Here is a 26236-nt window from a genome sequence, read left to right on the forward strand (position 1 = left end):
CTGAAGGATTGCTACCACAATAGAGTTTCAGTGTGTCCGGTATTCGGGTAAACGCAAGCGCAAGTGGACAGGGCGTTTTACTGGATGAGTGGAGGCGCAAACCTGAACGGCTTGCACGGTGCAGCCATCTGGTGGCACAGACAGACCTCAACCGAAGACAGAGCTAAATTATTTAACCAGTAACCAAGTGTATTCTACTATGGTGCTGGCGTAAATTTTCGGCAGGAACGTAATTGTGAACACGTTTTTTTTTTAATGTTTCAAATGTTTTACACTTGGTTACAGCAATATTACCTCTGTGTTTGGCTGGTTAAGCTCTGCACCACCAGGTGGCTGGACCGTGCAGGCCGATCAGGCCGCTCACTTACGTCTACGCTAAAGCTCCTTCAACACAGCAGTATGGAGGGGCTTTAGTTTATGCCTCGGCCCATCCGTCAATACGCCCAGCTTGCCTGCGGTTACTGGAATACTGGCCACACTTGGCACTGCGACAATGCTCCCATCGCATGCTGCTTGAATAGCTCTTGCTGGGGATCGACGGCCAGGTGGCTAGCGGAGAGGTTGGAGAGGCTTTGGACGCTGACTCCAAGACAACCAGAAGTAGATGACACAATGTCGCATCATGATGCAAAGCCAGTGAAGGCGGAACTTAGTCCCGATCCCTCGGCAAACGAGTTGAGGAGCCAAATCATGGCTAGGGAGGAGGGCAAGTTGTAATTCTTGTTGACAACTTTCGGACGGCCATAATTCGGACGGGGTACGTCCGAATTATCGGACCAGCATGTGCACGCCGCCGAACCAGCATGCACGCCGCCGAACGCGGGAATGCGCGAGCAGTTGCTGAAATGCTAGTGTAATCAAGCCGTCGAATGAAAGCCAAGAAACTACGGAGCAAATAAAAAGAAATACTTGTATTCACACGAGTTGGCAACACTTGCTGGGCAACAAAAAAGTTGATAATTGGCGCGTTTTTGAAACGCACAGACTGCGCCGTAAATATACGGCATTGACCATTTGGAACTTGTTCACAGTGCCGTGTATTTACGGCATTGACTCTCACAGGTTCAATTAAGTCTCCGTCTTCCTGTGATGCATTTGTCATGTTTGTACAAGCGTTGGAAAATCTATAGTTTTTGGCATAAAGTTCCTTATAATTACCTAGAGGCAAAAATGGTGCTGCCATGCTGCTTGAGAATGCTGGGATAGGGTGGCTTCGAATTAGTCATCTTTCTTGGAAGACATCGTGATAGCATGTCTGGCTGGCAGTGTTCAATCATTAACATTAGCTCATTCCTTACTAAAGCAGTGTGTAAAATGCCATTCTTTCTTTATTATTGTGTCAAAACCATTTTTTTAAACCATGATAATTTTATCAAACGTGAACAGTACTGGTGGCTACTTAAGTCGGAGGCTACAAGGTCGGCACTCACTGTGCAACAGTTTCAGTTATATGTTTTTGTTTCCTTCACTTATTTGTTGTATTAAATGGGGGATAAACAGTGACGAAAGATATTGTTGCTATTGATCCCCCCGATAGTGTTCTGATCTGGCTATGTTCCACAGAGCATATTCTCCTCCCTCACCTTGCAGTCACGTGCATACGTGTTTCACCCATTCCGCCTATACCAGACGGTGACTACATTGTATCCGCTAATCCGGGTGTCCTGCTCTCGCATAACGTCGCGTTTCATCACACCTTGGACTTTGTGCACAAGTTCGCTCGTGCGGCATATCACTTGTGCAAATCACGCCGGCCCGAGACTACCACATTTCGGCTTTAACTTCTGACAACTCCTCGTGTGCTACTCTTGGGCAAACAGACTTTATGTGATAATTTCATTCTAAGGAAGCTTTATTTGTGTGGAAGTGACTATGTTTTAAGCGAAGCCAAGTTTGAGACAAGCCTCGCGCACCCAGATCCCAGCATTCCCATGGTGGCACAGTGCCCTTGGAAACGTGTAGATGGTGGTGCCAGATTTCCCTCTATGTAATATTTTAAGCTCTATGGTTCCTGCTTTCACCCTCTTGCGTGTGTATGCCTTCTAAAGCGGCAACCACGTGAACACGACATCGCGAGAAAGAGTAGTGACAGATTTACATTGTTGTGCAAATAAATGCGATTGTGTACGTTAAAGAAATCTCAAACATTTCAATGTTCTATCTAGATCTAGCTTTAATATGCTATCATCCTCAGTGGAAATCCATCCCATGCCACCAGCGTAAAATGCCATGGTGCCATCTGGGGAAGCAAAACTTAAAACACTTTCGTGGCTCTCAGTGGCGTCGGAGGCCTAACAGCATCAAAACAAACGACCGATCTCAATAATAACGACAAGAGAGCGCCAATACTTTGTCCTCAGCTTGACATGAGACGAAGCGATGACTGATTATACTATTTATTTTTTGCTGTCATGGCAGAGAGCAAGTTGCAAGAGGTTATTTGGATCGAAATGGGCGAACTGGTTGTTACCATGTTGTTGTGCAATCGCTGTCCCCAGCGGGCGACAAGTGTTATTTTCTGGCTAACCGAAAACTGGCGACACGACAGCGACGGATCGCCCTCCTTGACGGCAAAAGCTGTCGCTCGTCTCTGCCGCTTGTCGCTGTTGCTCGGAAATCGCGTACATGAGGCTGCACCTTTATCTATATTTCTCTTTTTGCACTCAATTCTGTACCTCATGATAAAAGCAGCCTTCAAGTGGGGCGTTTCAGGATTGAAAACCAATTTTATCATGAACGACTTAGTTTTGCATCGAGAAATGCATAACTCTTAGGTGCACTGCCTGCATCTTCCAGAACGCATACGGACGACCAAGAACAGCTGTTTCTACAGACCCAGGTTGAAGAAGAAAGGTGAGTAGCCCATTTTCTCATTACATTGCAATTCTCACATCAGCATCACATTCGGGTCCCCTGCAGTCTGATTCAGGTCGTGGAAAAGGATGCACAACAGGCATTCCACATACACCACACACAACATTTCTCTGTCAAACATAGTGCACTATGCTGGAGTGCTAGCACATAAATGCAGGACCCAAAGAAAGCCCTTTGCAGCAGAAGCTAGATAAGATGTTGGCTGCACCATATGTGGTGGTATAATTACAGGTTCAGATAAAATCGATACGTTGGTGCGTTTTCGCATACAGTGAGGCTGTCGAGCACAGTCTGGCATGCGCATACGTCACAGCACCCAACCACCTCTTGATAATAACCAATACAGTGTCCCAACAGCACGTGTTTCAGCAAATCTGCTGGTGAAGCTATCACTTGAATTTGACAAGCATCCTTCAATGGTTCTTGCTAAACTATTTTCACTTATGAGCATTAATGCTGAACCTGGGACGAATTTCTCAACTTTACCAGAAATTGTCTATTATCTGCTGGAAGTTATTAATCCCTGTGCTATAAAAAAAAAAGTTAGTCGTGATTAGCAGTAGCGTAAGTCCTGTGTATGAAGTGCGTTTATTCTTTGCTGCTCTTATAATTTTTTTTTTCATTTTATTTTTTTACTTCAGACATACTGCCAATCCCAATGGGGATTTTAGCAGGAAGGGCATACATGTAATAAGTATATTACACAGGTGTAAAAAAAGTTGAACATGTCACAAATATCAATTGGGAGTAATTACAAAAGGGTGTAGGTTGCGCGTACAATGATTTAACAAGCACATAGATTATAACGTGTATAATGAATGAAGCAGTTAATACGGGAGTTACAAAGTGCGCGCCAAGATAGAAACGCATGTAGTGAATGAATATGTCATACAGGATTTAATCAATGTCTTTATACAAAGGAAACGTAAGCTTAGAACGCTACAAATAGTTTATATTTGGGAAATACGTAGGTAGTTTTCAAGGAGTGATAGGAATGTATCTTGATTATGACAAGTAGTTATATAAGTAGGCAGACTATTCCATTCTCTTATCGCCTGCGGTAAAAAGGAAAACTTAAAGCAGTTTTTTTTTAACCAGTATTCGAGAAGAAAATGGCAGTGTTTATGACGTGAGGGTCTAGTTTCTGGGTTAGGTGCTATCAATACGAAGCGCATTGTGAAAAAGTTGAAACATCATTTTCTGGCATGCGAGTTTGGCGTGATTTTGAAGGGTTAGCATTCCGGCTTTTTCCATTAGTTCGGTGGGGGAATCAGATGTGCGATATTTGTTAAAAATAAACCTTACCGCTTTTCTTTGCAGGCTCTCTAGCTTATTAATTAAGGTATTTGTAGATGGGAACCAGACGGTGTTAGCGTATTCAAGTACTGGTCTAACAAATGTGTTATAGGCTAGAAGCTTTGTTGGATGCGGTGCTGAATGGAGGCGCCTTTTCAGGAAGAATAGCCGTCGTAATGCAGATTAAGTTACGTGATTTGCGTGTGCCTCCCACCTCAGGTCATCTGATATGATTAGCCCGAGATACTCGTGTTCTTTAACTGGGGTTAGTTGAGTGTTGCCGAGTGTGTAAGAAAAGTCTGATACAGTGTTTTTCCTGGTTATTCTAAGCAAAGCTGATTTACCTATATTTAATGTCATTTGCCATTCCATGCACCATTGTGATAATGATTTTAGGTCGTTTACGAGGGTTAGGTGGTCATTGGGACAGTTTATTTCTTTATATACTATGCAGTTGTCAGCAAAAAGCCTAATGTTAGTATTAATAGATGCGGGGGGATCATTAATAAAAATAAGAAATAAAATTGTGGCCAGGACACTACCCTGAGGCACACCCAATGTAACTTGGGTTATTTCAGATTTCTGGCAATTAATTTCGACGAACTGTGTATGGTTTGTTAGGTAAGCACTGATCCAGTCACTAATTGGTCCTTTACCTAATATTGATTCAGCTTTTATAATTAATTTTTATGGGATACTCGATCAAATGCTTTGGAAAAGTCAAGTAAAATGAGATCTGTTTTTGGTTGTCAATTGTTATGATACTTCATGTATTAATTCGGTTAATTGAGTTACTGTAGAAAGACCTGCGCGGAAACCATGCTGGAATGGTGATAGAATTTTTTTTTCTCGGCGTAGGTAGTAATGTGTTTAAGGATGATGTGCTCAAGCAGTTTGCATGTTGTACTGGTTAGTGAAATAGGACGGTAATTGGAAGCGTCTGTTTTGTTACCTCCTTTGTGAATTGGGATTACCTTAGCCATTTTCCATTCGCTTGGGAGGGAACATGTTGTTAAAGATTTGTTAAATATTAGGAATAAATATTTGGCCATCCATTCAGCATACTTCCTTAAGAATTCATTAGGTATGTCGTCAGGTCCAGCTTTCTTTTTGCAGTCTAGTTTTAGTAATAAATTAAGGATACCTGCCTCATTTAGGGAGATGGTATCTATTCTATCCGAACTATGTGAGTAAACATGGCATGGGATTGTATCGTCGTTAGTGAAAATTGATTTAAAATGATTATTCATTACGTTTGCTCTTTCATTACTTTCTACTCAAGACATAGTATTGCCACTTTGCTTTTAGGGCTAAGACAGTTCCAAAATTTTTGAGGTGAATTTTTTAGGAAATTAGCGTATTAGAGAGATAGAAGGTTTTTGCAGCCTTTATTTTTGATTTCATAGAAGTGATTGCTGAATTAAGGGATAGGCGAGTTTGGAAGTTAGGTTTCTTTTTTAACAATTTTCTGAGTCGTTTAACTTTGCGTTTGGCGTGTATGATTTCGTGGTTTATCCAAGGGTTGTGCTTTTTTGTTCGTTTTATTTTAGTAGGGATGTAACTTCGGATACAAAAGAATATGATGCTTTTAAATATCTGCCAGAGCAATTCGATGTCTGAAGTTTGCTAGCAGTCTGTTCAAAAGAACAAAATTCACATGAAAGGTGAGCGACAACGCTAGAATCATCGGCATTTTTAAAATCAAGATAAGTAACAAGTGATTTGAAATTTGCTAGACGGTCATGGACTGGGATCGAACATAGCACTACCTTATGGTCTGAGATACCATCTAGTAGTTAGACATGGACTTTATCTGGAGGAGAATGATCAGTCAAAAATACTAACTGAAGTATGTTCGCGGAACTACCTTGCACACAAGTAGGTTGTTTTACAATTTGGTAAAGGTTTAGGGTTAACATAATATCGAAGATTATATCAGACGAGGCGGAGTGATGTTGCATCATATGCCAGTTGATATCTGGGAGATTGAAATCTCCTAGAAGTATTAGTCTGTTTCCAGAGGCGTAGCGACACAGGTATGTTGCAAACATGTTAAAACGTCAATGTTTGATGAAGGACTTCGATATATGCAGCCGACTACGACATGGCTGGAAGAAAAGTGAATTTTGCAGAAAACTGCTTCAACTCCTTCAACGTTGGGAAGGAGTGTGATCTAATTGTCTTTATTTATTAGGATAGCTACGCCTCCTCCACGCGTTTTCCTATCTTTACGTAAGATGGCGTAGTTTGGCGGTGATATCTCAAAGTCCTTAACATCACTTGATAGCCATGTTTCTGTTAGCGTGATAAAGTCTGGTTCAAAGCTGAGCGTAAAAGATTCCAGCCAGTTTTGATGAATGCTGCGAGCATTTATGTTCGCAAATTTTATTTTGTACGTTAGCGGTTGCGTGGACGCAAGGTCCGTGGTTCTGCTTTGGCGTTTTTTTGGTGGGAACTCCGGAAAGCCGGTCGAATGCAGTTTGATTCCTCATCCCAGCTGAATAAAGCATAGTGTCGTATACCAGAGAAACCTTGGCACCGGATGCTTTCTTTACTTTAGCTGCTTTCCACAGGTTCCTTCTGATTTCGCAAACCCGGGGCGAAAAGTCTTCCCCGTTTGCGAAGGGTGATCCCTTAAGTTTGGAGCAATTTTTGAGTATCTTATTTTTGTCACGGAAATCTAACAGTTTCAATATCACAAACCGCACCTTGTTTGTGGTCGCTTTACCCAACCTATGAATTCGCTCTATGGCTACCGGCTCAAGCTTAAGTACATTACGTATTATTTTTTCTTTAATTTCAACGTCAAGATCTTTTTGGTTTTCCCTGTCGTCCTCTAGATATCCGTAGACGATTAGGTTAGAACGTCTAGAGCGGTTGTCTAACTCGTCTAACCTTCGTTCCAGAGCTGTAACGGACTCTTGCAATTTGCGAAAAATATTCATACATGAGCCAATTTTTTGATCAAGGGCTGTCATTTGGTCTAGTTTAGTTTCAATGGAAGGCGAGCCGTTTATTTTTTATTTCTTTGACGTCATCAGCGAGTTTTTGGATTTGTTTAAAAATCAGGGATAATTCCGGCCCGGGGTTAGTTTCTACATCCCCACAAAGCAATAACAACTTACAGAGGTAACACTTGGCAGATCATTTCACACAGTAGCCATGGGCACGGCAGTTGTATATAAGTATGTTGAACAAACTGAGTGACACCTACATGATACATTACAAGAGCGGAAGTACAACATTTAGAAAACCATGCGCAAACGCTTTGCATGCAATGTTGAGAGTGGTTATGAGCCTCTCTTTAATGTGAGTGTTTAGTTAGTAAAGTGAACAGCCAAGTTGTACGAGAGGCTGCCAAGATTGTGTACATGGCCAGCATGTGAGTGAGGGAAATCTTCCTTGAAAGGATGCCCAGAGAGAGGGAAGGCGAGTAAGGATGAGTGTACTAAGCATAGTACTAACAGCCTTTTAGCAAGCAGTTCCGCAATGACAGTATCAGATACCAATAGGGATATGTTGTTTGCATTTATGCGACTTTCTCCCAGGCACACGGGCGCAAAAAGGCAGCACTGCCTATGCCACAGGGGCTTGTGCTCCCAACCTGTCCCCCAGGGTTACACATAGGAAGACGAATAGAGAGAAAAATACGGGGAGGTTTGACAGTCGTAAACAAGCTGGCTACCCTGTGCGAGGCTAAGAGGTAAAGCGATTTAAAGATAATACAGTAGAACCCCACTGTTACGTTCCCGGGTACTGCATTTTCCCGCCTGTTACGTCGTTTTCGGCTGGTCCCGGCACAGCTTCTATAGAACCCAATGCATTGATAACCCCACTGTTATGTCGCAACTGTGGGACCGTTCCCGCATCATACGTTGCAAACAGCCGCCCCGCGCTGGCCCGAGCGGCCATTTTGACTTTTCATGCCGCTTGGCTTGGTTGCTTGACGATGGCATTGGCCACCCAAAGTACCGGGGGCAACACTTGTGACGTATTTTAGGTTTCCGCCAGTAAAAGTATGGCCCTTGAGATACGTATTTGCTATTTAAAGATGGTGTCTATGACGCGTTGTGGCCTTAAAATTGTTTTTGGCTCATAGATGTTCTGTATAAAGTCCAAGGGTGATAACGCCGTCGCCGTATGCTGTATGTGCAAGTGAAAGCGTGCAAGAGGAGCCAACGACCGCATATAAATCTCGCGTGCGAATGAAAGAAAAGCTAGGAGGAAGCGCGCGCGCCTTCATCCGTTGCACTCGAAGCACCGGCGAGGGGGGAGGGATAGCGGGCAGCGCGTGTTGCGTGGTGGCGTGCGGTCGCACGGGCCGTACCTTGAAAGCAATCTACGTTGGGGGCAGAGTCTACGCGTGCGTTGGCGGCTCGTAGCTTTGTGCAAGCTGTGTGTTCTCGGCGCTCAGTTTGCATTGAAGCGATAGACAACAGCACGAAGGTCACTTCGCTCGCTTCTGCAGCTACGCTTAAATTCCTCACGTCAGCGTATGACAGCGCGTGTCCACGCTCATTGTGTTTGATGTGTTTATGTTTGCCTGTTGGCGCTGACAGCAGGCTTGTTAATATAGTTAATAGGCGAATGTTTACAAGTTTATACGGACGATAAAACTACTATTCTTACTTTGTATAGCTGTCTACTAATTTGCTATCGCAATTGATACTTCGGCTGTCGGGCGAAACTGCGACTTTTTTTCACACGTGAGAATTAAAATACTAATATTGTGTGCAGTTCAACACTACTCCCATTTCTCAATTTGTTCTGTTTCCCAGCTCTTACATTTTTTTTTTTTTTTACGGTCCCGTGAAAAACGTATCAGCGGGTTTCTACTGTACAAAGAAACACCAAGGAGAAAGAAATCGGTAGAACCCCTCTCACAATGACTGTTGATGATAGCATTGACTCAATATAGCGACACAACATATTGCCACTGTCAAAACGAGTTCTGTATGAGCTGTGTACTGCTCTGTTCATTCCTCTTTCATTTTTCCCTAAGAGCACTCGACACCTTCTAGCACCGCCGCCTTGAAGCCTGCGTGTAGCCTCCAAAATGCGTGGCGAGCCAGTGCATGCGAATGCTGAGCCAGTGCTGAGAAACAAGTCGTGCTGCAATGGTGCTCCTCTCTCGCATTTCTTTCTGGACACGCTGCACCATCTAGTGGTGCTGCCGAGAAGTTCGCGCATAATCTGAGATGAGAACCTTGGTGTGCCGGTGCCTGTGAACGGTCACCAACTTGGTGGCCCAAGTTGGTGAGAAGTTCATTGAAGAGCAGCTCGTACCCAGTGCATTCGTGGCGCAGCTTGCTTAAGTGTTGGCATGAAACACGTTCATTGAAAAGTGGCATATACTCAGTGCAATTGTGGTTCAGCCTGCTAATGCGTTGCTGTCTCTGAGGAACCCTTGGGACGTGGGTTCGATTCCAATTGGCATCGGAGAAATTTAAATCATTGTAGAGCAGCACATTTCCAGTAGTACGTACCCAATTACCCAAGTTGACATGACAGACGCGATACGCGACATGCTTCAAACGGTGACTTCAATCTGCCAAAATGCTATTATGTTTATGGTGAAAGACTTGAGATTAAAACTGCACGTAATTTCAGCATGGCATGCAAATCATTTTTTCTATCAATTCAAGATATGTAAACATGTGTGCATGTTAGTAGAAATTGTTTGGTGCATATCTATGTATTGATCTGATCCTCTTGCTGACCTGTACATTCTTTATTGCATAATGTATTGGACTGGCCACTAGCCACTTTAGGCTATCAGTCCGCTGTATATGCAGTTTCTGTTCATGAAATAAAGTTCTATTGATGATGATGATGAAAAAAATTCGAAAGACATTTATTTAAGATGAGCACAGGCCAAGTGGCGCATACCCAGTGCTCCAAGTCTGCGTCAGAGTTTCTTCGATTCCACCCTGTCCTGCATCTACAGTGACCCATGTCGGCATGAAAGTAGTTCGTTAAAATATGTACACGTTGCCTCATACTCAGTGACCCAGGTTGGTCCAGCGGTTGGTTTCAAGCGCTCTTTCCTCTGCAGGAGCCGCTGATGCGCTACTCATTCAAACACTGGCTACACAGTGAACCAGGTGGGAATGGTTTGATACAAAAATAGATAGATCGAGTGATAGACAGACAGACGGATGGATGGCAACGGGCCGTAAAGAAGTGTAGGGCCAAGTTTGAATGACCGCATGTTGCAGCAAATCCTGACCCCAGCACACAGTCGCACATGCTTCCCTGGCAGAGCGTGCTGTATCGGTAGCTGCCTCAGTTTCAAACTTTATTGCACTTGTCACCGTGGGGCGTTTCCGTCTGATACGATAGCTGGGCCTCCTTTTCTGCAGCGTACTCGGTTAAAATATTCCCTGGACTTTCCATTGAGATTTGATCATAAATGTCTCGAATTAAGTCCAACTTTCAAGATTTTAAGAAAGAAAAGGAGGGTGCATTAGATTGTGACCATCTTCAAGTTCGCTATAATCTCTGCCCCTAAGGCACTAATAAAAAAGTCTGTTTATGCATTTTTGTTAATTGGTCTTCTGAAACTCGCATTATTAGCATCAAAATACGTCCACCTCACCTAGGAACTCCTCTGAAAAACACCACTTATGCTACACTTATAGCCATTTTATTAAAAAATCTGTATGGTCTAAAAAAATTAATCCATCTCCCACTAAAGGGAACCATGTGTGGATGCGAAGCAGCGGGGAGATGGTTAGCTTGAGCGGGAGATGGTTTTGCGGCAGCGGCCCGAGCGCTCATCGCGGCGCTGCACAGGAGAGAGAATGAGGCTCGCGCTCGTCATTTTAATACCGCGGAACTATCGTGGCGCCCCCAGCAGAGTATGCAGCTGTCGCACCACCTGTCGTGCGCGCCGCTCCGGATTTTTAGAGGAGAGAAAGGGGGAGCATGGGAGAGGAGAGAGAGGGGGAGGGGGACGTGCATGCGCTGTGGGGGTGTGGGACGCCGCGGGACACAGGACGGACAAAGCTCCCGCCATAAGCTGCTTCGCATCTCAAAACACTCGGTACAATAAGTTTCCATTAGTTCTTGTGCCATCACATCAGTGGCTTCTTTCAAGAATGTGCCTACCCTCAAACTGCAGTGCACAGCCACAGTAGAAGGGCACACGTGAACCAGTGCCATTCTTAATTGAGAGAACGTGTTCCCTTGTTCGATCATTAACCCACCGGCCGGGTTGGCTGATGTCTGCTAGAGCACTGCACGGGCCTGATTTTTCGGCCCGAGCCCAGCCCGGGCCCAAGCCTAGCCCGGGCCCATAATACAAAGCCCGAGCCCGGCCCGGGCGTACATGACCGAGACCAGCCCGGGCTCTGGCATTCATTACTAAGCTTAGTTAGGGCCCGCGTGTACATGACCAGGCCCGGCGTGTAAGAAAAAAAATCATTTTTTACTTACAGATTGTACCGTATCTGTCAGCCTACCTTCTCGAGGTTTAATCAGCTGCAGTATATAAGCAATAAAAGGCCGAAATCTTTGTTTCTCCCACGGGAACATCGGTAAACCGTTCCATTGCCTGTGCTGCTATTTTTCCGCTTGTGCGCATGCACTTACCTTGATTTCTACGATAGGGTTCTATGATGTCATTTAGCATGCAAATATACAGGGTGTTTCATTTTAGCTGAACCAAATTTTTAAAGATTGCCTGTGGCAGATAGCACAATTACAATCCTTGATCTAGACTACTCGATGAGGCGGCGATTACTTCCACGAGAAATCAAAAAGCCTAATTGCAGAATGAACAGAATTACACTAATTAACTTTTTAATTATTATTTTACGGCACATCTTTCAATATACGAATTATAGCCTCCGAGTTCGCTAGGCGTATCCACTTGGAACGAATTCTCAGGACTAAACCAGTTTCGAGATAACTTTCAGTCTCCGACGAAATCACTCAAATCAAATCAATTTATTCTCCAGTTTGCATGCTGGACGGCCATTTTGGACTAGAAGCTATATATGTAGCTTGCCGTGACCCAAAAGACCAGGCAAGGCAATAGCACAGCAAACGGGGTGCGCACATGGACAATAATTCACATATATTTCCAGCTATCGTTGGAATTCCTCATAGACGAAATAGCTATGAACGGAAAGACAAAGAATATTTGTGTCACGGCGAGTTAACAGAATTGGAAAAAAGTTTTAACAATGCATTTTAAACAACACTACAATAACAATACTAGCTATACAAAACATCACAACACCAGCTATACAACATAGCATGAGACTGAATTTTACAAGATCAACATTTGCTAAGAAAACGAAACAGGATTTACATTATATACTCAGAACCATACACAAAGGCTGAATAATAATCACATCAGATACATTACAAGCGACCAAAGTGTCAGCCGAGTTCTTTCTTACTGAAATTACCGTCATTTTTGTATCTGTTCAAAGTGAATGGTAGGTAATGTATTGACTGATGCTTATAGAGTGTTCTGAAGTATGGAATTGACCATATCTCAGGATTTATTGTGTTCACATTAATGCGATGACGCTCTAAGGAGGCTAATTGTTTTATGTAGTTCCAAGCTAATTCTGACATGGATGGCCTAATGGATGGTCAAAACGCCTAATTTAATATTTAAGATAATAACGCAAATTAACTTTTTAATTAATTATTTTACGGCACATCTTTCAATGTACGAATTATAGCCGCTGAGTTCGCAATAGATAGATAAACTTTAATGCAAATATATTTTGTCTTGCCCCAATGGGGCATCGCTAATGGTCCGGGCCCCTAGTCCGGGGCTCCGCTGGCTCTTGCCATCTTCTCTGCTCTCTGGATCAGCTTGAGCTGGTCGTCGAGGGCCGAGCTGGACAGCAGTGCCTCCCATTGCTCCCTCGTGGTGTTCGTTTCATGGTGTTCTATGTTGTGTAGCGTGCACTCCCACGTAATGTGGTATAGGGTTGGTGTTGCCCCACACCACGGGCATTCGTCCCTGTAGGCTGTGGGTGCATGCGATGTAATAATAAGTGTAGGTTTGTGTAAGTGCCTGTCTGGAGCCTACGCCAGGCAGCGGCATCCTCCGTCTTTAGTATTCGATGGGGTGGGGGATATCGCAAGTGACTCCCTCTGTGGTAGTTCAGGATTGCTGAATACTCGGGGTCAACTGGGTCAGGGTCGATCTGCAGTCGGCGTGATGAGTGCTTGGTTATGTGCAAATTCTCGAGCTGCTCTGTCGGCATACAGGTTACCCGTGATGGCAGCGTGACCCGGCAGCGGCGGCAGCGTGCTGAGTTCGCAAGGCGTATCCACTTGGAACGAATTCTCAGGACTCAACCAGTTTCGAGATATTAATTTTCAAAGTGTCCGACGAAATGCATGGGCGTTCCAGTTAACTTTTTGAGAAAAACGCTGTTTTATGCATTGAAGCACAAAAGTAACTACCATAGTATCGATAATAATACCATAGTAATAGTAATAATAATACCATAGTGATAATACCATAATACCATAGTATCGACACTGGTAATAGTGCAATCGCAAAAGCGGTAACATGGAAATGGTTTGAGGAGTGGTTCTTTGTATAATTTATTTTTCCTTACCCGGAAACAATGTTCGTTTTTGCGGAACAGAACAAAAAAAATGTACCTTAGCTTGCACTCGCGGCGCAATGCTAAGGAGACAGTGGAGCTGATGGGCACCTAGCTAATCCTGGCTTTTGGGCTAGACTAAGCACTACCAAGTCATCCCCAGCATTTCCCAGAATTGATTTATTATTGGTTGATTATCGATTAGCTATTGATTGGCTATCGATTGTCTATTGCAAGATATTGGCCACATATTTGGGATAGGCTAAGCACTACCAAGTCATCCCCAGCATTTTTGGGAATTTATTGATTATTTATCGGAATATTCACTAGCTATTGATTGGCTATCAATTGCCTATCGATAGGCAATTAGTCCCCACCATTCTTAGACTTATCCAGGCTCAGCTTCGCTAGTTCACAGGTGTATGTGCCATTGCGCTTGGACCCTTTCTGCACTGCTGCCAGGATCGGTCCACATTTTTGGTTTCAGCGGACACATTATGCCCGGCTGAAACAGCTCTGCTGTTAAAAATGAGAACTTCATCTGCTTTACTATTTTCTTTGATGAGAAATAGTCATCTGATAAGATATGCAGTCAAGAGAGCGGTGTGGATCTGAGAACAAACTGGGATAACCGATATTCTAGTTGACATTAAGCGGGAAAAATAGAGCTGGGCGGGCCATTTAATGCGTAGGATGGATAACCGATGGACCATTAGAGCTACAGAATGGATACCAAGAGAAGGGAAGCGCAGTCCAGGACGGCAGCAAACTAGGTGGGGTGATGAAGTTAGGAAATTCACAGGCGCAAATTGGAATCAGCTAGCACAAGACAGGGTTAATTGGAGATCGCAGGGAGAGGCCTTCGTCCTGCAGTGGACATAAATACTATAGGCTGATGATGATGATGACAGACATCTTGCACGTGTCACTTCAGCTTGGCACAGAATGCGTTGAACCATGCAACGCATAACGGTCGCGTGTGCTCGAAGGCCTACTTGGGCCCTTCAATAAGCGGGCCCGAGTCTGGCCCGAGTCCGGGGCTTCAAGCCCGAGTCCGGCCCGGGCCCGCGGCCTCAAGCCCGGCCCGAGCCCACCGACAAACGCTTCGGACGGCCCAGCCCGGCCCGGGCCCGTGCAGTGCTCTAATGTCTGCCTTGCCACAGCTCAGAAGTATTTCATATAGTACCACGTCTACACTGCGGTGCATGCAGGGCATGCTTCTTCTGGCATGCTAGCTTCACCTTCTTCATTGAAACATGGGCACAAAGCCTCGACAACTTGTTTGGTGCCATAGAGTTTCTCACAATATTAGAGGGAAATCTGGAGCCCCACCATCTATGCAAATTTCCTAACGGGCGTTGTGCTGCCTTGGGAATGTTGGGATATGGGAGCACGAGGCTTTACCTCAAACGTGGCTTGGCCTAAAGCATGGTCGTGGTTGCACAGATAAAGCGTTCTTAAAATAATATCTTCATAGAAGTTCTTTCCTTCACCTGCATTACGTCTTTCCAAGAAATTTTACAAACCTTCATTGCATAAGTGAACACAGATAAACAGTAACAGACGACAAACTGTTGCAAAGCGGGCACTTTGCAGTCTGTCCTCCAATGTTAACACCCTGCTAGTACTATTTATGTTTCATATGTACATCCAAGGACAACTCCTCGTGATCGCATAAGAAATGTTTTTGTGTAATATTAAACAAACAATGGCTCTTCACATACTGTTTTATTAGAAAATGAAAATTGTGATTAGAGAATGAGTGATTGTGAGAGACAGAATGGTGCTAGCCAGACATACGTGTCTTCAAGGTGTGCTGGCTCTGGAAGAACGATGCCGATCCAAAGACGCCACACATCCCAGCATTCCCATGCATACAACAGTGGCACCGTGCCAGCTTTCCTTGTAGCGAATATCGTGAGAAACTCTCTTTGGGGCTGAAAACACCCCAGGCATATTGTGCCTGGTCGCTACCCTTTTCAGATTGTGGGCGATCCTGTGCATGTAAGGCGCCACCTGGGGTCTCGTCGTCTTTTGAGTACAGTCGGGCCTACTGTCGCAACCATTCAGCCTCTGAAGTAAGGACTCTAAAACACAGATAAAACTGAACCATTCCCTATATATGCGTGCATTATCACGAAATAAAGTTAGTTGCGAGTTGGCACTCTTTCCGTCTGTTTCTTCCTTCCTTTGGGCCACAAAAATCAACTGCTATGCACCCATCATCGTACTTTGCTGAGCTCTGCAAACCGTCCCCGCTAACTGTTTCATCACTGAATTTGCAGCACCGCTAGAGACCCTGCAGGAAAGCCAGAGCCAGCCAGGCGAAAGCGTGGTTCACATCAATGTGGATGATGGGGTGCTACAGCTACAAGAAGCACTGCCAATGTGTAAGTGGCCTTTTGCAAACTTTGTGACATCGACTTAACTCCTTTCGTGCTGCGCTATTATCTTGAATTCTGACCCGAAATGGCCAAATTATTTTTTAAAGACCCCTGTGGCCAGCATCTTTTACCTCCCCCACCCGAATAAACTCTCTCCTGCTTGCACTGTCCCACGAGTTCTGTGCTGCCATCTACCATAAGCACAACAAAGCATTGAGATGAAACCATGTCGTATTGTCACGTATTGTCGCATTGCTAGTACCGTCGGCTCATCCTTGGCCGTGTTTACGAGAAATGCCTAGATGAACCCAGCTCGTCTGTGGCACTGAAGGGGTTAAAGCATTTAGAATTACCTGTACATTCTCACCATGAATCCATTATTCTTCTAACCTTGTGGTAACTAAGTTAGATCTGACACAAGAGTGCCTTCGTTATATCTGATATTATTTATAAGCTACCTTTGTTACACACTCATATAGCTGAAAAACATTTTAGATATGCTTCGTTATATCTGTGTTCATATACTGAGGTTCATGTACTGAGTGGATCAGTGGTTGCAGTGTTCTGTACCAGGCTGTTGGTACGATTCCCAGCTGCAATGTCTACATGCTTACAAAACACTTATTGTACTTAGATTGCGATGGACATTGAAGAACTCCAAGCAGTTCCAGTTGATCTGCACTGCTGCACTCACTACTGTATCTCTTATCGCCCCGCTGTTGCTTTGGAATGTATATCCCATGGATAAATCTTTTACTGCAATTAGCACTCCTTGGGATTCTAAAAAGGGCCCCTCACCAGGTTTCTCCATTTCAAACAGACAAGCGCAGCACATACTTCGCACGTTGATGATCGTGTCAGCAAAGTACATATTACAGCGCTGTGTGCCGCCAAAAACACCTGAAATTTCAAACGAAATGCTGCTCATCCTCCTTCTCGAAAAAGCGCTACTCCCAGCCAGAGAGTTGAGATAACACTGTGACTTAAATGCAGTCCTTGACACACCATGGCATGTTACTTCAGTAAATCATCGAATGCAGAATGTGCAATGCCAGATCGAGAATGTGCTATGCAGAAAAAAAAAAGAAGAGAAGAAAAGGAGGTGGGGCTCGTCACGTAAATTTCCTGCAGTTGCTCGGCTCCAGTGTGGGAGAAGGCAGGGTAGGAATGTTGCTTGCGTACGCTACTCGAGGCATAGGGAGAAAGTTTCTCTGTTGGCAGTCGCGCTCGCCTCCTGGCACTGTGGTAATGGGGCATTCAGTTTCTTCTAACTCCTACAATAATAAATCTGTTTAAAAAGTTATTTCGCTAAAGCAGTTCCTGGACAGCGTTTTAGAACTTGTAACTAAAATTTGCTATGGGCCCTGTCAATCAGAGCAAAGAAATAGCTCGCGCAAAAAGAAAGAAAAATGAAGTGCGATGATTGAGGGTGCGTGGCATGGGATTTCTTCGTCTTCTTGCTGGAATAAATGGCAGCGTAACATGCGCGCTTCTCTTAGCTCTTCGGGTGTATTGTCCTTCACTGTACTTGAAGCCTGGTCTACCGGCCGACGAGCTCCTTGGACTTTACAGGCCCCGGTGAGAAGCCCTTGAAGATGTTAATCATAAAGCTTTATCAGTAAACTGATGAACTCTAAAGCGTACGACCAAGTTGGTTACAAATTGTCACTTCCGTTGAAAAGCAACCTATTTCATGAAGTCGCTCACTGACTGATTCTTCAGTTGGAGTCGCAAAGCTGCTGGACCAATCGGCGGAGCAGGAGCAGGACATCAATACACCTATGGTTATTTTACGTGGCCATGGTAGTGCAAGCAGACATGAACGGCAGCAATCGTGATGCATTTCGGTGTGGGGACAGGCAGGTTGCAGTCGCCGGTGTGAACATCGGTTGCTTTGGGTAGCTCTTCGGTCAACAGTTGTGGACCTCTGTCCGTCACCGGTGTGAATACTGCCTAACAGCGCTGTTGGAAGCACCAACTATAAGGGAGATCTGGACATCTCCCTATAAGGGAGGCATGAGGTCGCGGGATCAAATCACGGCCACGGCAGTTGCATTTCGGTGGGGGCGAAATGCTAGAACAGCCGTATACTTAGATTTAGGTGCACGTTAAAGAACCCCAGGTGGTCCAAATTAATAATAGTTGTGCCTCATAATCAGATCGTGGTTTTGGCACGTAATAACCCCATAATTATCCTCGTCAAAAAGTCGCTCTGTTACTTTTTTTTTTTTTTCAGTCATAACCGAGTGCTTTCCATGAACTCTACCAATATATCTCCTCTACTATTTATAGAGCCAATGCCATAATACCAACTGTCTGCTTTCCAGCATGCCAGATTCCTTGTGAAAGCCGACTCTGAAAGTTCTATGAAAGGTGCACAGGGGATACGGTGCTGACACAACCAGAACTCCACCACAATATTACTCCTGATATTTTGCATGCAAGCTTGTCACTGCTTCTGCTGACAAAACTACACTGAGCAAAAAGTGGTTCACAACCGCACAAACTACAGATAAGGGCAAGTCATCAATCGAACACATTTTTTTTACATTGTTGCAGTGTTCTCTTAGGTGGTCACTTATACAGCGTCCAGTTTTACATACTTTTCACTGCAAGAAAAGAGGGATGCAAGAAAAACCAGGTTCCTTGCAGAAGCAATGAAAGAAACTTGGTGGTTTTTGTTCCAAGCATTCCGCACCTCGGTACTTTGCGCTTTTCATTTCTTGAGACTGCCAGCAATACCCAGAAGCCTTCTGGATCGCAGGATGCAGACATGAAAATGAGCATTTTTTTTTTTTTTTTTTTTGCAAATAAGGCCATTCTATCAGGTTGGTTCCACAGCCACAGTGGTGCTCACAGAATTGTTATTTACCTACATCTCAGTGCTCTGAAATGAAATAGATTATTGGCCATCTCATCTGGTTGGGAACTACATTCTTATTATGAACAGAAAAAAAGAATGTTTAAGTGGTGATGTGTTTTTCTGTTCCTAATGTGAATCACATCTTCTGCCAAGTCCTGTGCTTAGTCTCATGTTGCAAAGTGAAATTAGTCACAAACCACATGCATTTACTTGTGCAGTGTGTTGGCAGACTGTATATTGCACATGTTTTCTTAGAAACTCTGCACTGTGGTCAAGCATGGCCTAAATGTACAGTCATGCGCAAACGTCCAAGGACCACAATTGTCACGAAATTTTTTTTCGCAGCCTATACTCCATTTCATACGTCAGGTGCAATGCTGTGGAAGCTACGCAAGAAGCACAGTCGCCAAAATTTATCACTCCGCGCGATTCGTCTATGCTTTGCTGCGTGCCAGGGGCGTTCGCTCGTGCGAGCATGCACTTGAGCATGCACTCTGTCGTGCAAAGCTTAGGCACAGCGAAACTGTCGATCCTCAAGTCTTACTGGCTGCTACTGCTAGGTATTAACTTGGTTGCTGCTACGTCTTAACTTGGTTTAACTCAACTATGCATGTAGGGAAGGTATTCTCAAGCGATCATTTTCGGAGGTACCTCCCCTTTCGCGTGACTAGTGCTGGACGCGTCGGCGCCTATTCCTGGCACGCCACAAATGCAGGCAGGCTAACCAAGATGGCACAGTGCCAAGAACGATGTTGCTTGCGACACTGAACGCGTTGGAAGCTAGCCGCGCGATATCAGTCGGCCAGCTTTTTTTTCTCCTGGCTCAGCGCACTGCGGAGAGAGGAGAGGCAGGGGTCGGGAAAGGAGGGAGCTGGCGAGGAAGAGATCGCGTGCATGCACATGGTCTCCTCCTCCTGGTTGCCATGGCTACGGCACGGCAGTTTCTTGATACGAACCACAAATTACGGCTGGCAAACAGCTTCGCTGTTAAAACAATGAAAAGCAAATTGATTTAAAACGTCGTGTTAGCAGCCGTGTGAGTATACATGGTTTGTTTGTTTCTAAGGGTAAATTTTATTTTTCATTCAGTACTGTGCTTGTATAAAGAACATTGTCACAAAAATCGGTCAGTCAAAAACACCTAACTATTTCCGAGTGCGAATGCAGTCATTGCAAAAAGTATCTCTAGCCTCCACAGTATTGCACCTGATGTATGAAACGGAGTATAGGCATGGAGCTAGACCAATAAAGCGGTTTGGCCCACGTCTGCGGGTTCTCTGATGAAGCGTCTTCGCTTCATCAACTGACAAAACTTCTCATAAGAGACTGCCATAAGCGTACACTCCACGGTGGTCTACAAGATACCCTTACCGAGCTTAGAAGTTTTGGGTACCCCGCGGAAGACCAATTGTAAAGAAAGTCATCAGAGGATGCAACGCTTGCATCAAGGCACGCTTAAAGCCCAGCAGCGCACCTGGTGCCCCATTACCGAGTGAACGAGTATGCCGATCTGATCCCTTTCAAGCGGTTGGAATCGATTTTGCTGGACCTCTCTATACGAAAGACAGTACGTCGAAGGTCTGCAGTGTGTTATTTACTTGTGCCGTCACAAGAGCAGTACACCTTGAAAAACCACCAAACTGTCAGCAGAAAGTTTTCTGCTCACGTTTCAATGATTTATATCGCGTTGTGGATTGTCTGACGTAATATACACAGACAAAGCGCAGGCTTTCAAGAAAGCGTCAAAGGAAATCGCCTCCTTAGAAAGAGTACGCGAAATGTCGCGAATGGGGAGGTACCTCCGAAAATGATCGCTCGAGAATAACTTCCTACTTGCGTAGTTAAGTTAAACCAAGTTAAGACGTAGCAGCAACCAAGTTAATACCTAGCAGTAGCAGCCAGTGGAGAGCTACAAGACTATTGCTCTCAAAGAAAAATAGAATGGAAGTTCATCTGAGAAAGAGCTGCATGATGGGTCGACTTCTGGGAGAGATAAGAATTGTGAAAACCAGCCTCCGGAAGATCCTTGGCAAGGCAAAGCTTACGCCAGAAGAATTAATGACGGTATTGTATGAGGTAGAGGCTCACCCGAGACCTCTCACTTATCAATGTCACTAGCAGAAATGGAAATACTTACTCCGGCTCATTTCTTAACCGGTAAATGACTAACAAGCCTTCCTTATCACAACAAAGATGTCGATACTTCAGGGCCAAGATCTATGGTCACAAGAAAGTGGCTTCATCTTAAGCAGTTACTGGAGCACTTTTGACGAAGATGGAGAAGTGAATAACTTCTTATGGCGCTCAGTGCACTATGCCAATGTTCAAGCTTCGAACAATCTAAAAGCTGGTGATCTTGTGCTTCTTTACGAAGAAAATGCCCCACGACAACTATGGAAGACGGGACGGATCCAAGAAGTACATCGAGGACGTGATCAAAATATCAGAACTTGTTCGGTGAAGCTTCCAAACGGCTCTGTAATACGCCGACCCGTCCAGCTTCTCTACCCACTTGAACTTTCTTCGCTCTAACAGACTCGAACTGCGCGCCTTTCGGGGGTGCAAAGGATATTGAATATTTACCTTTCTTCGAAGAGCTAGAGAAAAAGAAGCCAACTGCACGGCACGCGAGAGCGCGGACGCACGGAGAAGACGACGAAGTAGAAGATGAGACTGTGTCCATCATGGACTGCATTCGATCTAATTACTGTAAATAATGTAAATACAGTTGTGTTTCATCATAGGCCATGACCAATTATTCTATACAACCAATGCAGTGCACTGACAGAATTACAAATTGCACGGTTGTGCCAAGAGATAGTATTGAAAATTTTTGCTGATGCTGTGGTCTTTGAATCTTTGCTCCTCTTTTTACCTTTGCATGTGTTCTTGCTATTAATTATGTCCTTATGTGTTTGCTGGGATAATTGGTTCATAGTTTTCAAAGAAAAAAAAGCTTGAACTCTGCTGTGCTGTGTTTTTTTCCCATGTTTTGTTCTGGTGTTGTTTGCACTATGATTTTGCCACCATGCTATTTGACTCAAGGGAATGTATTTTTGGACGATCACTTTTGGCGATACTATCACTTTTGTGTACTGTAGTACAAGGTGCTTTGTATGATTCGAGTGGTTTTTTTTAACTAGCCAGTCAGCACACACTGAAAGTGATATCTCTGAAAGTGACCATCCGAGAATACGTCCCTAGGTTGAACATGTAGAAGGGCATGGTTGCCTCTGAAAAAAATGCACGCAGAAACCGACAGAAAATCACACACAATGACGCTGATGGCAATTCAGATGCTTTGACAGTTGGTTATCTTGTTAGGTTATCTCGTATTTCCTGTGCATGCATTTCTGCAGTGTACATGGGCCTGTATACTAAAAAATTCATTTGGAAGTGCCACCAGTGTAGTCTCTAATGTTTTTCTCTTCACTTTGTTTTGGTATGCATTCTTTTAGCAGCCAGATTGTGTCCTTCATGTACCAGTTAGGCCACTAATGAGCTTTTTGGATGACCACGCAGCTGTTGAATCCTCGAGCAAAGACTGGCTCTCCAGCTCTTCGAACCAAAGTTTGGCGCCTACTGGATGCCAGCAAGCTGCCAGACCAGACAAAACGCAACTAGTGCAAGGAAAAAATGTTGCTGCTGTTAGTCTCCCAAACGAGGACTGTGCCGGAGTTGAAATGGGAGACCGACAGGGGGTAGCGGGAAAGACGGGAGCATGCTCGTCCAGTCTCGTTCACGTAACGACAGTGTGCAGCAGTACAGCAAATGGTAGGCAAACAGCGGGTGCAGTTGAATCGTACAGCTTCCCTGCTTGGCCAAGCGAGAATACAGAGCGTGCAACTGCTGTAGGTGGACACGACCACGAGGCGAAACCAGTGACACCTGGAGGGGGGGCACCCGAGGTATTTGTCACTTGCCTGATCCCTGCTGGCATTGAAAATGGAACCCATCAGAAAGGGAGAGACGAATGTGCCAGCAGTTTCGCCCTGTGCCAGAGCTCAGCCTGCTCAGATGTCCAATCCGAGCCCCAGCATGACACTGGTCAAGAAGACGCACCAGCGCGTCTTCCACTGCCCTCGGGCAACGACACTGTGCAAGGACGGGAATCGGCAGCGGAGTACCGCAGTAAAGGCCACAGTGGTGGCAGCAAGCACCATTGTTGCTGGTCTGAGACCCATCCGCCCGAAACAAGCTTTAGCCGGCGATATTCAGAAGGCCTCGGGATCCACTGGTGCGGGGACTGTAAACTGGCTAGGGAGCAGGACAGTGCAGACACAAGTGGCGGTAGAAGCCAGTGCTGATAGTAGTACAGTGCAACGATTGGTCCGAGCAGGTCTCGGTGGTGGACAGCAGTGCGAGGCCGCTCAAGCAAAAAATCTGCGGATGCCGAGAGATTGTGTTGATGGGCACCAAACCAGCATGCAAAACCTGGCAGATGATACAGGACATAATGAAACAGATGGGCATCATCAGTCGCTGTTCAGTGGCAGTGTGGGAGATGTGAATGTGTGCCAAAGTGAAACGGGAGCCGCTGGACCTAGCAGCCTTCCCAGTTCCATCAAAATAAGTTCGGTCTACACTCTTGTGGGTGATGGGCACCAGCATGCAGTGAGTACTGAAGAAAGAGGGAAGGAATTGATGATCAACGGTCCTACCGTTAACCTTCAAGGAGGAGTTGCCACAGACTCAGCTCGGCTTACAGTCAGATCACAAGAAGCAGGAGAAGAACCAATCCATGCAACTGGTAAGTGCACTTTGCCTCCTGTGATGGCCTGTTTGCCTCCTGTGATGCCCGTTTGCATGTATATACTAATGAGCTAAGTGAATCAGGGGAACCAAGGGACCTTACTTTTGTTAATGTTTTGTGCTGTTTGCATGTAACATTCTTATTCTTTCTGTTCTAATGGCTATGAGTAGTGGGTAGAGTAATTACACGGGCACTCCCCTCCACCCAGTGACGTTTATTTAAAAGCATGTCCGGCCTTCCAGTTACGTTTTCATACACCCAAAGAGCGCAATTGGTCACACTGCAGCTCTGAAGGAAATCACACTTTTTGCACATCTAACAGTATGATATGTCATGACACACTAAGCAAAAGTGTACAGAGTGCAGGTTCCTTGAAAAAAATGTTTCTTCGCTCCTTCAACTGGCAATTGAAAATTGATGATTGCACTGTGGTGTTCTTGTGTCAAGTTTGGACTGTGGACTTCAGGCTTTGTGATCAACCTGCGAAGTGTACAGACCAACCCATTGTCTGTACACTATGGCTCACAGTTGTATGAACCAACTCACTTCAATTTTCCAATTACAATGAGGCACCTAGATTTAATAGGTATAAAGTTAAGTGATTTTAGTAAATTATCGTGTCAAATACCTGTATCATCCATCGATTGTCTGACCTCCGCTACCTCTGACATTGTAACTCTGGTGGAAACATTCATAAAAGTTTCTTATTCTTTGTTGAAACGTCCAATATGCATCTGTGTGTGTGTGTGTGTACGCACACACTGTAGTCTTGAGTTAGAACTCTCACACCATTTTTTTATTTGAGAGGTTGTAGGGCGTGCTCAGGAAAACCAAAGAAAATTTTTACGAGGCTTGAAAAAAAGCCCACAAAATAGGGGGAAAAAAAAGAAAGACGTTACTGCTCTTTTGTGTGTTTCCATGGCAGCAATGTCAGTTCCATGGCGTTCAGCACCTTTGCACTTCAGCATCTTCGCTGTGAAGACTGAAAATACAGGATGGGCTAGCACTGAACATGGATATAAACACATACATCGGCTTTTGGCAGGCATGCAGGCTTCGTTCTTTAGGAGCACAATTGGGATTTCTACAGGACAGACAGGCACGCACACAACGAAATTATTTGTGTCATATATTTATATACACCTGTTCATCATACACAAAACATCAATACTCTGTGAATGTTTAGTTACTACGATAGAAAAGTATTTTATACCAACCAACTTCCTACACTGCCGGCTTGGAAACTGTATCCAGCTGCGCCATCAATACTCTTTGGCATGCTCTGGTGTTCATGACGATCGACAGTGGGTGAACAAGGGCCTCCTCGTGATGTAGGCAACCCTTCAACAAGGGTACTTGTCATTGTCAGTTGCTGCCCCGACAGAGACATGTCTTTTTGTCATTGGCTCCAGTAACATTTCCAGTTTTTGTTCTTCACTTCCAGTCTCTCTGATCTTGTGAACACTTTGTCTTATTTGGATGTGAATGACCAAGCATGTTAGAGTGTGAAAATATTCAAAAATTTCGAATAATGAATTAGTCAGTTCAGTCCTGGAATCGAATATTCACTAGTCATAAATGTAAAATTTTTTCTGGTAGTTTTCCAATACAGTCGACGTCCAATTTCCCGGACGCCCGAAATTCCGGACGTGCCTGATTTCCCGGACTCATCTGTGGCACCGTCAAGTTCCCCATAGAGTCAATGTATTAAAAAGTCCGAAATTCCGGACGCTTATAGCCTTCGCCATCCGATTTCCCGGACTTTTTACTGTTAACCGCCGACCGAAAGTCACCACCGACGCCGCCATTTTGGCTGTTTTCATATCCTCGAACCCACCATGCACCGCGCCGCAGCTGCCGTAACCTCGAAACCGCACGTGTCAATCCGTTGCCAGCCGTAGCTTAGCCAAGCCAAACCTCTGTGTTCGCGTGTTGTTTTGTCAGCTCTGCCAGCTCTGCGGTCGTGTCTGCGGTTGATCGTTTGCTGCTGCGCGCTATCTTCAGTGATCACGTTTCCCGACCTTCAGCATCCACCGAGTTCCTAGCTGTTTCGTGCTGCGCTTTTCGTCGAGCGTATTCGCCGTTTACAGCGATGGCACCGACTGCTCCTTCGTCTTCGTCCGCGCCTTCGAACGAACTGTCAACCGCGAACTGCCCTCCGTGGACGAACTGACGAAATGACGAACTGCCATCTGCGGACGTTGCCTTCGACGATCTGCGCGCTGCCGGCGTGTCGATTCCAGCCGGGATAACCTTTGAGGGCTTCGCCGACGCTGACAAAGACCTCGAGCTATGTGCGGAGTTGACCGATGACGAAATCATTCGTCAAGTTACGGAGGATTCCGACGACTCCGACACCGAGAACGAAGAGCCAGCTCCTACACAGCCAACGAGCTCGGAGTTGACGCGAGCACTGATGACACTGTCATCGGTGTACAGCGGCAACATGACGTTGACTGAAATTGAGGCAGACATGATCGCGGGC

General features: G+C 45.0%; 1 protein-coding gene across 5 annotated transcripts in view; it reads left to right on the forward strand.

Annotated features, from left to right (window-relative positions):
• LOC119465122 (peroxynitrite isomerase THAP4) overlaps window positions 1–26236 on the forward strand; it is a 117261-nt gene that overhangs the window by 57310 nt on the left and 33715 nt on the right. For 4 of the 5 annotated variants that reach the window (XM_049655590.1, XM_049655586.1, XM_049655587.1 and 1 more), the window contains exons 3-5: window positions 2797–2853; window positions 16037–16141; window positions 22521–23748. In XM_049655590.1, coding sequence (XP_049511547.1) covers window positions 2797–2853; window positions 16037–16141; window positions 22521–23305 — 947 coding nt within the window. In that variant the 3' untranslated portion in view covers window positions 23306–23748. Of the gene's footprint in view, window positions 1–2796; window positions 2854–16036; window positions 16142–22513; window positions 23749–26236 lie in introns of all 5 variants that reach the window. The other variant, XM_049655588.1, reaches the window with a different exon arrangement.

This window comes from Dermacentor silvarum, chromosome 9, assembly GCF_013339745.2.
Source record: "Dermacentor silvarum isolate Dsil-2018 chromosome 9, BIME_Dsil_1.4, whole genome shotgun sequence".
Classification (NCBI taxonomy): Eukaryota; Metazoa; Arthropoda; class Arachnida; order Ixodida; family Ixodidae; genus Dermacentor; species Dermacentor silvarum.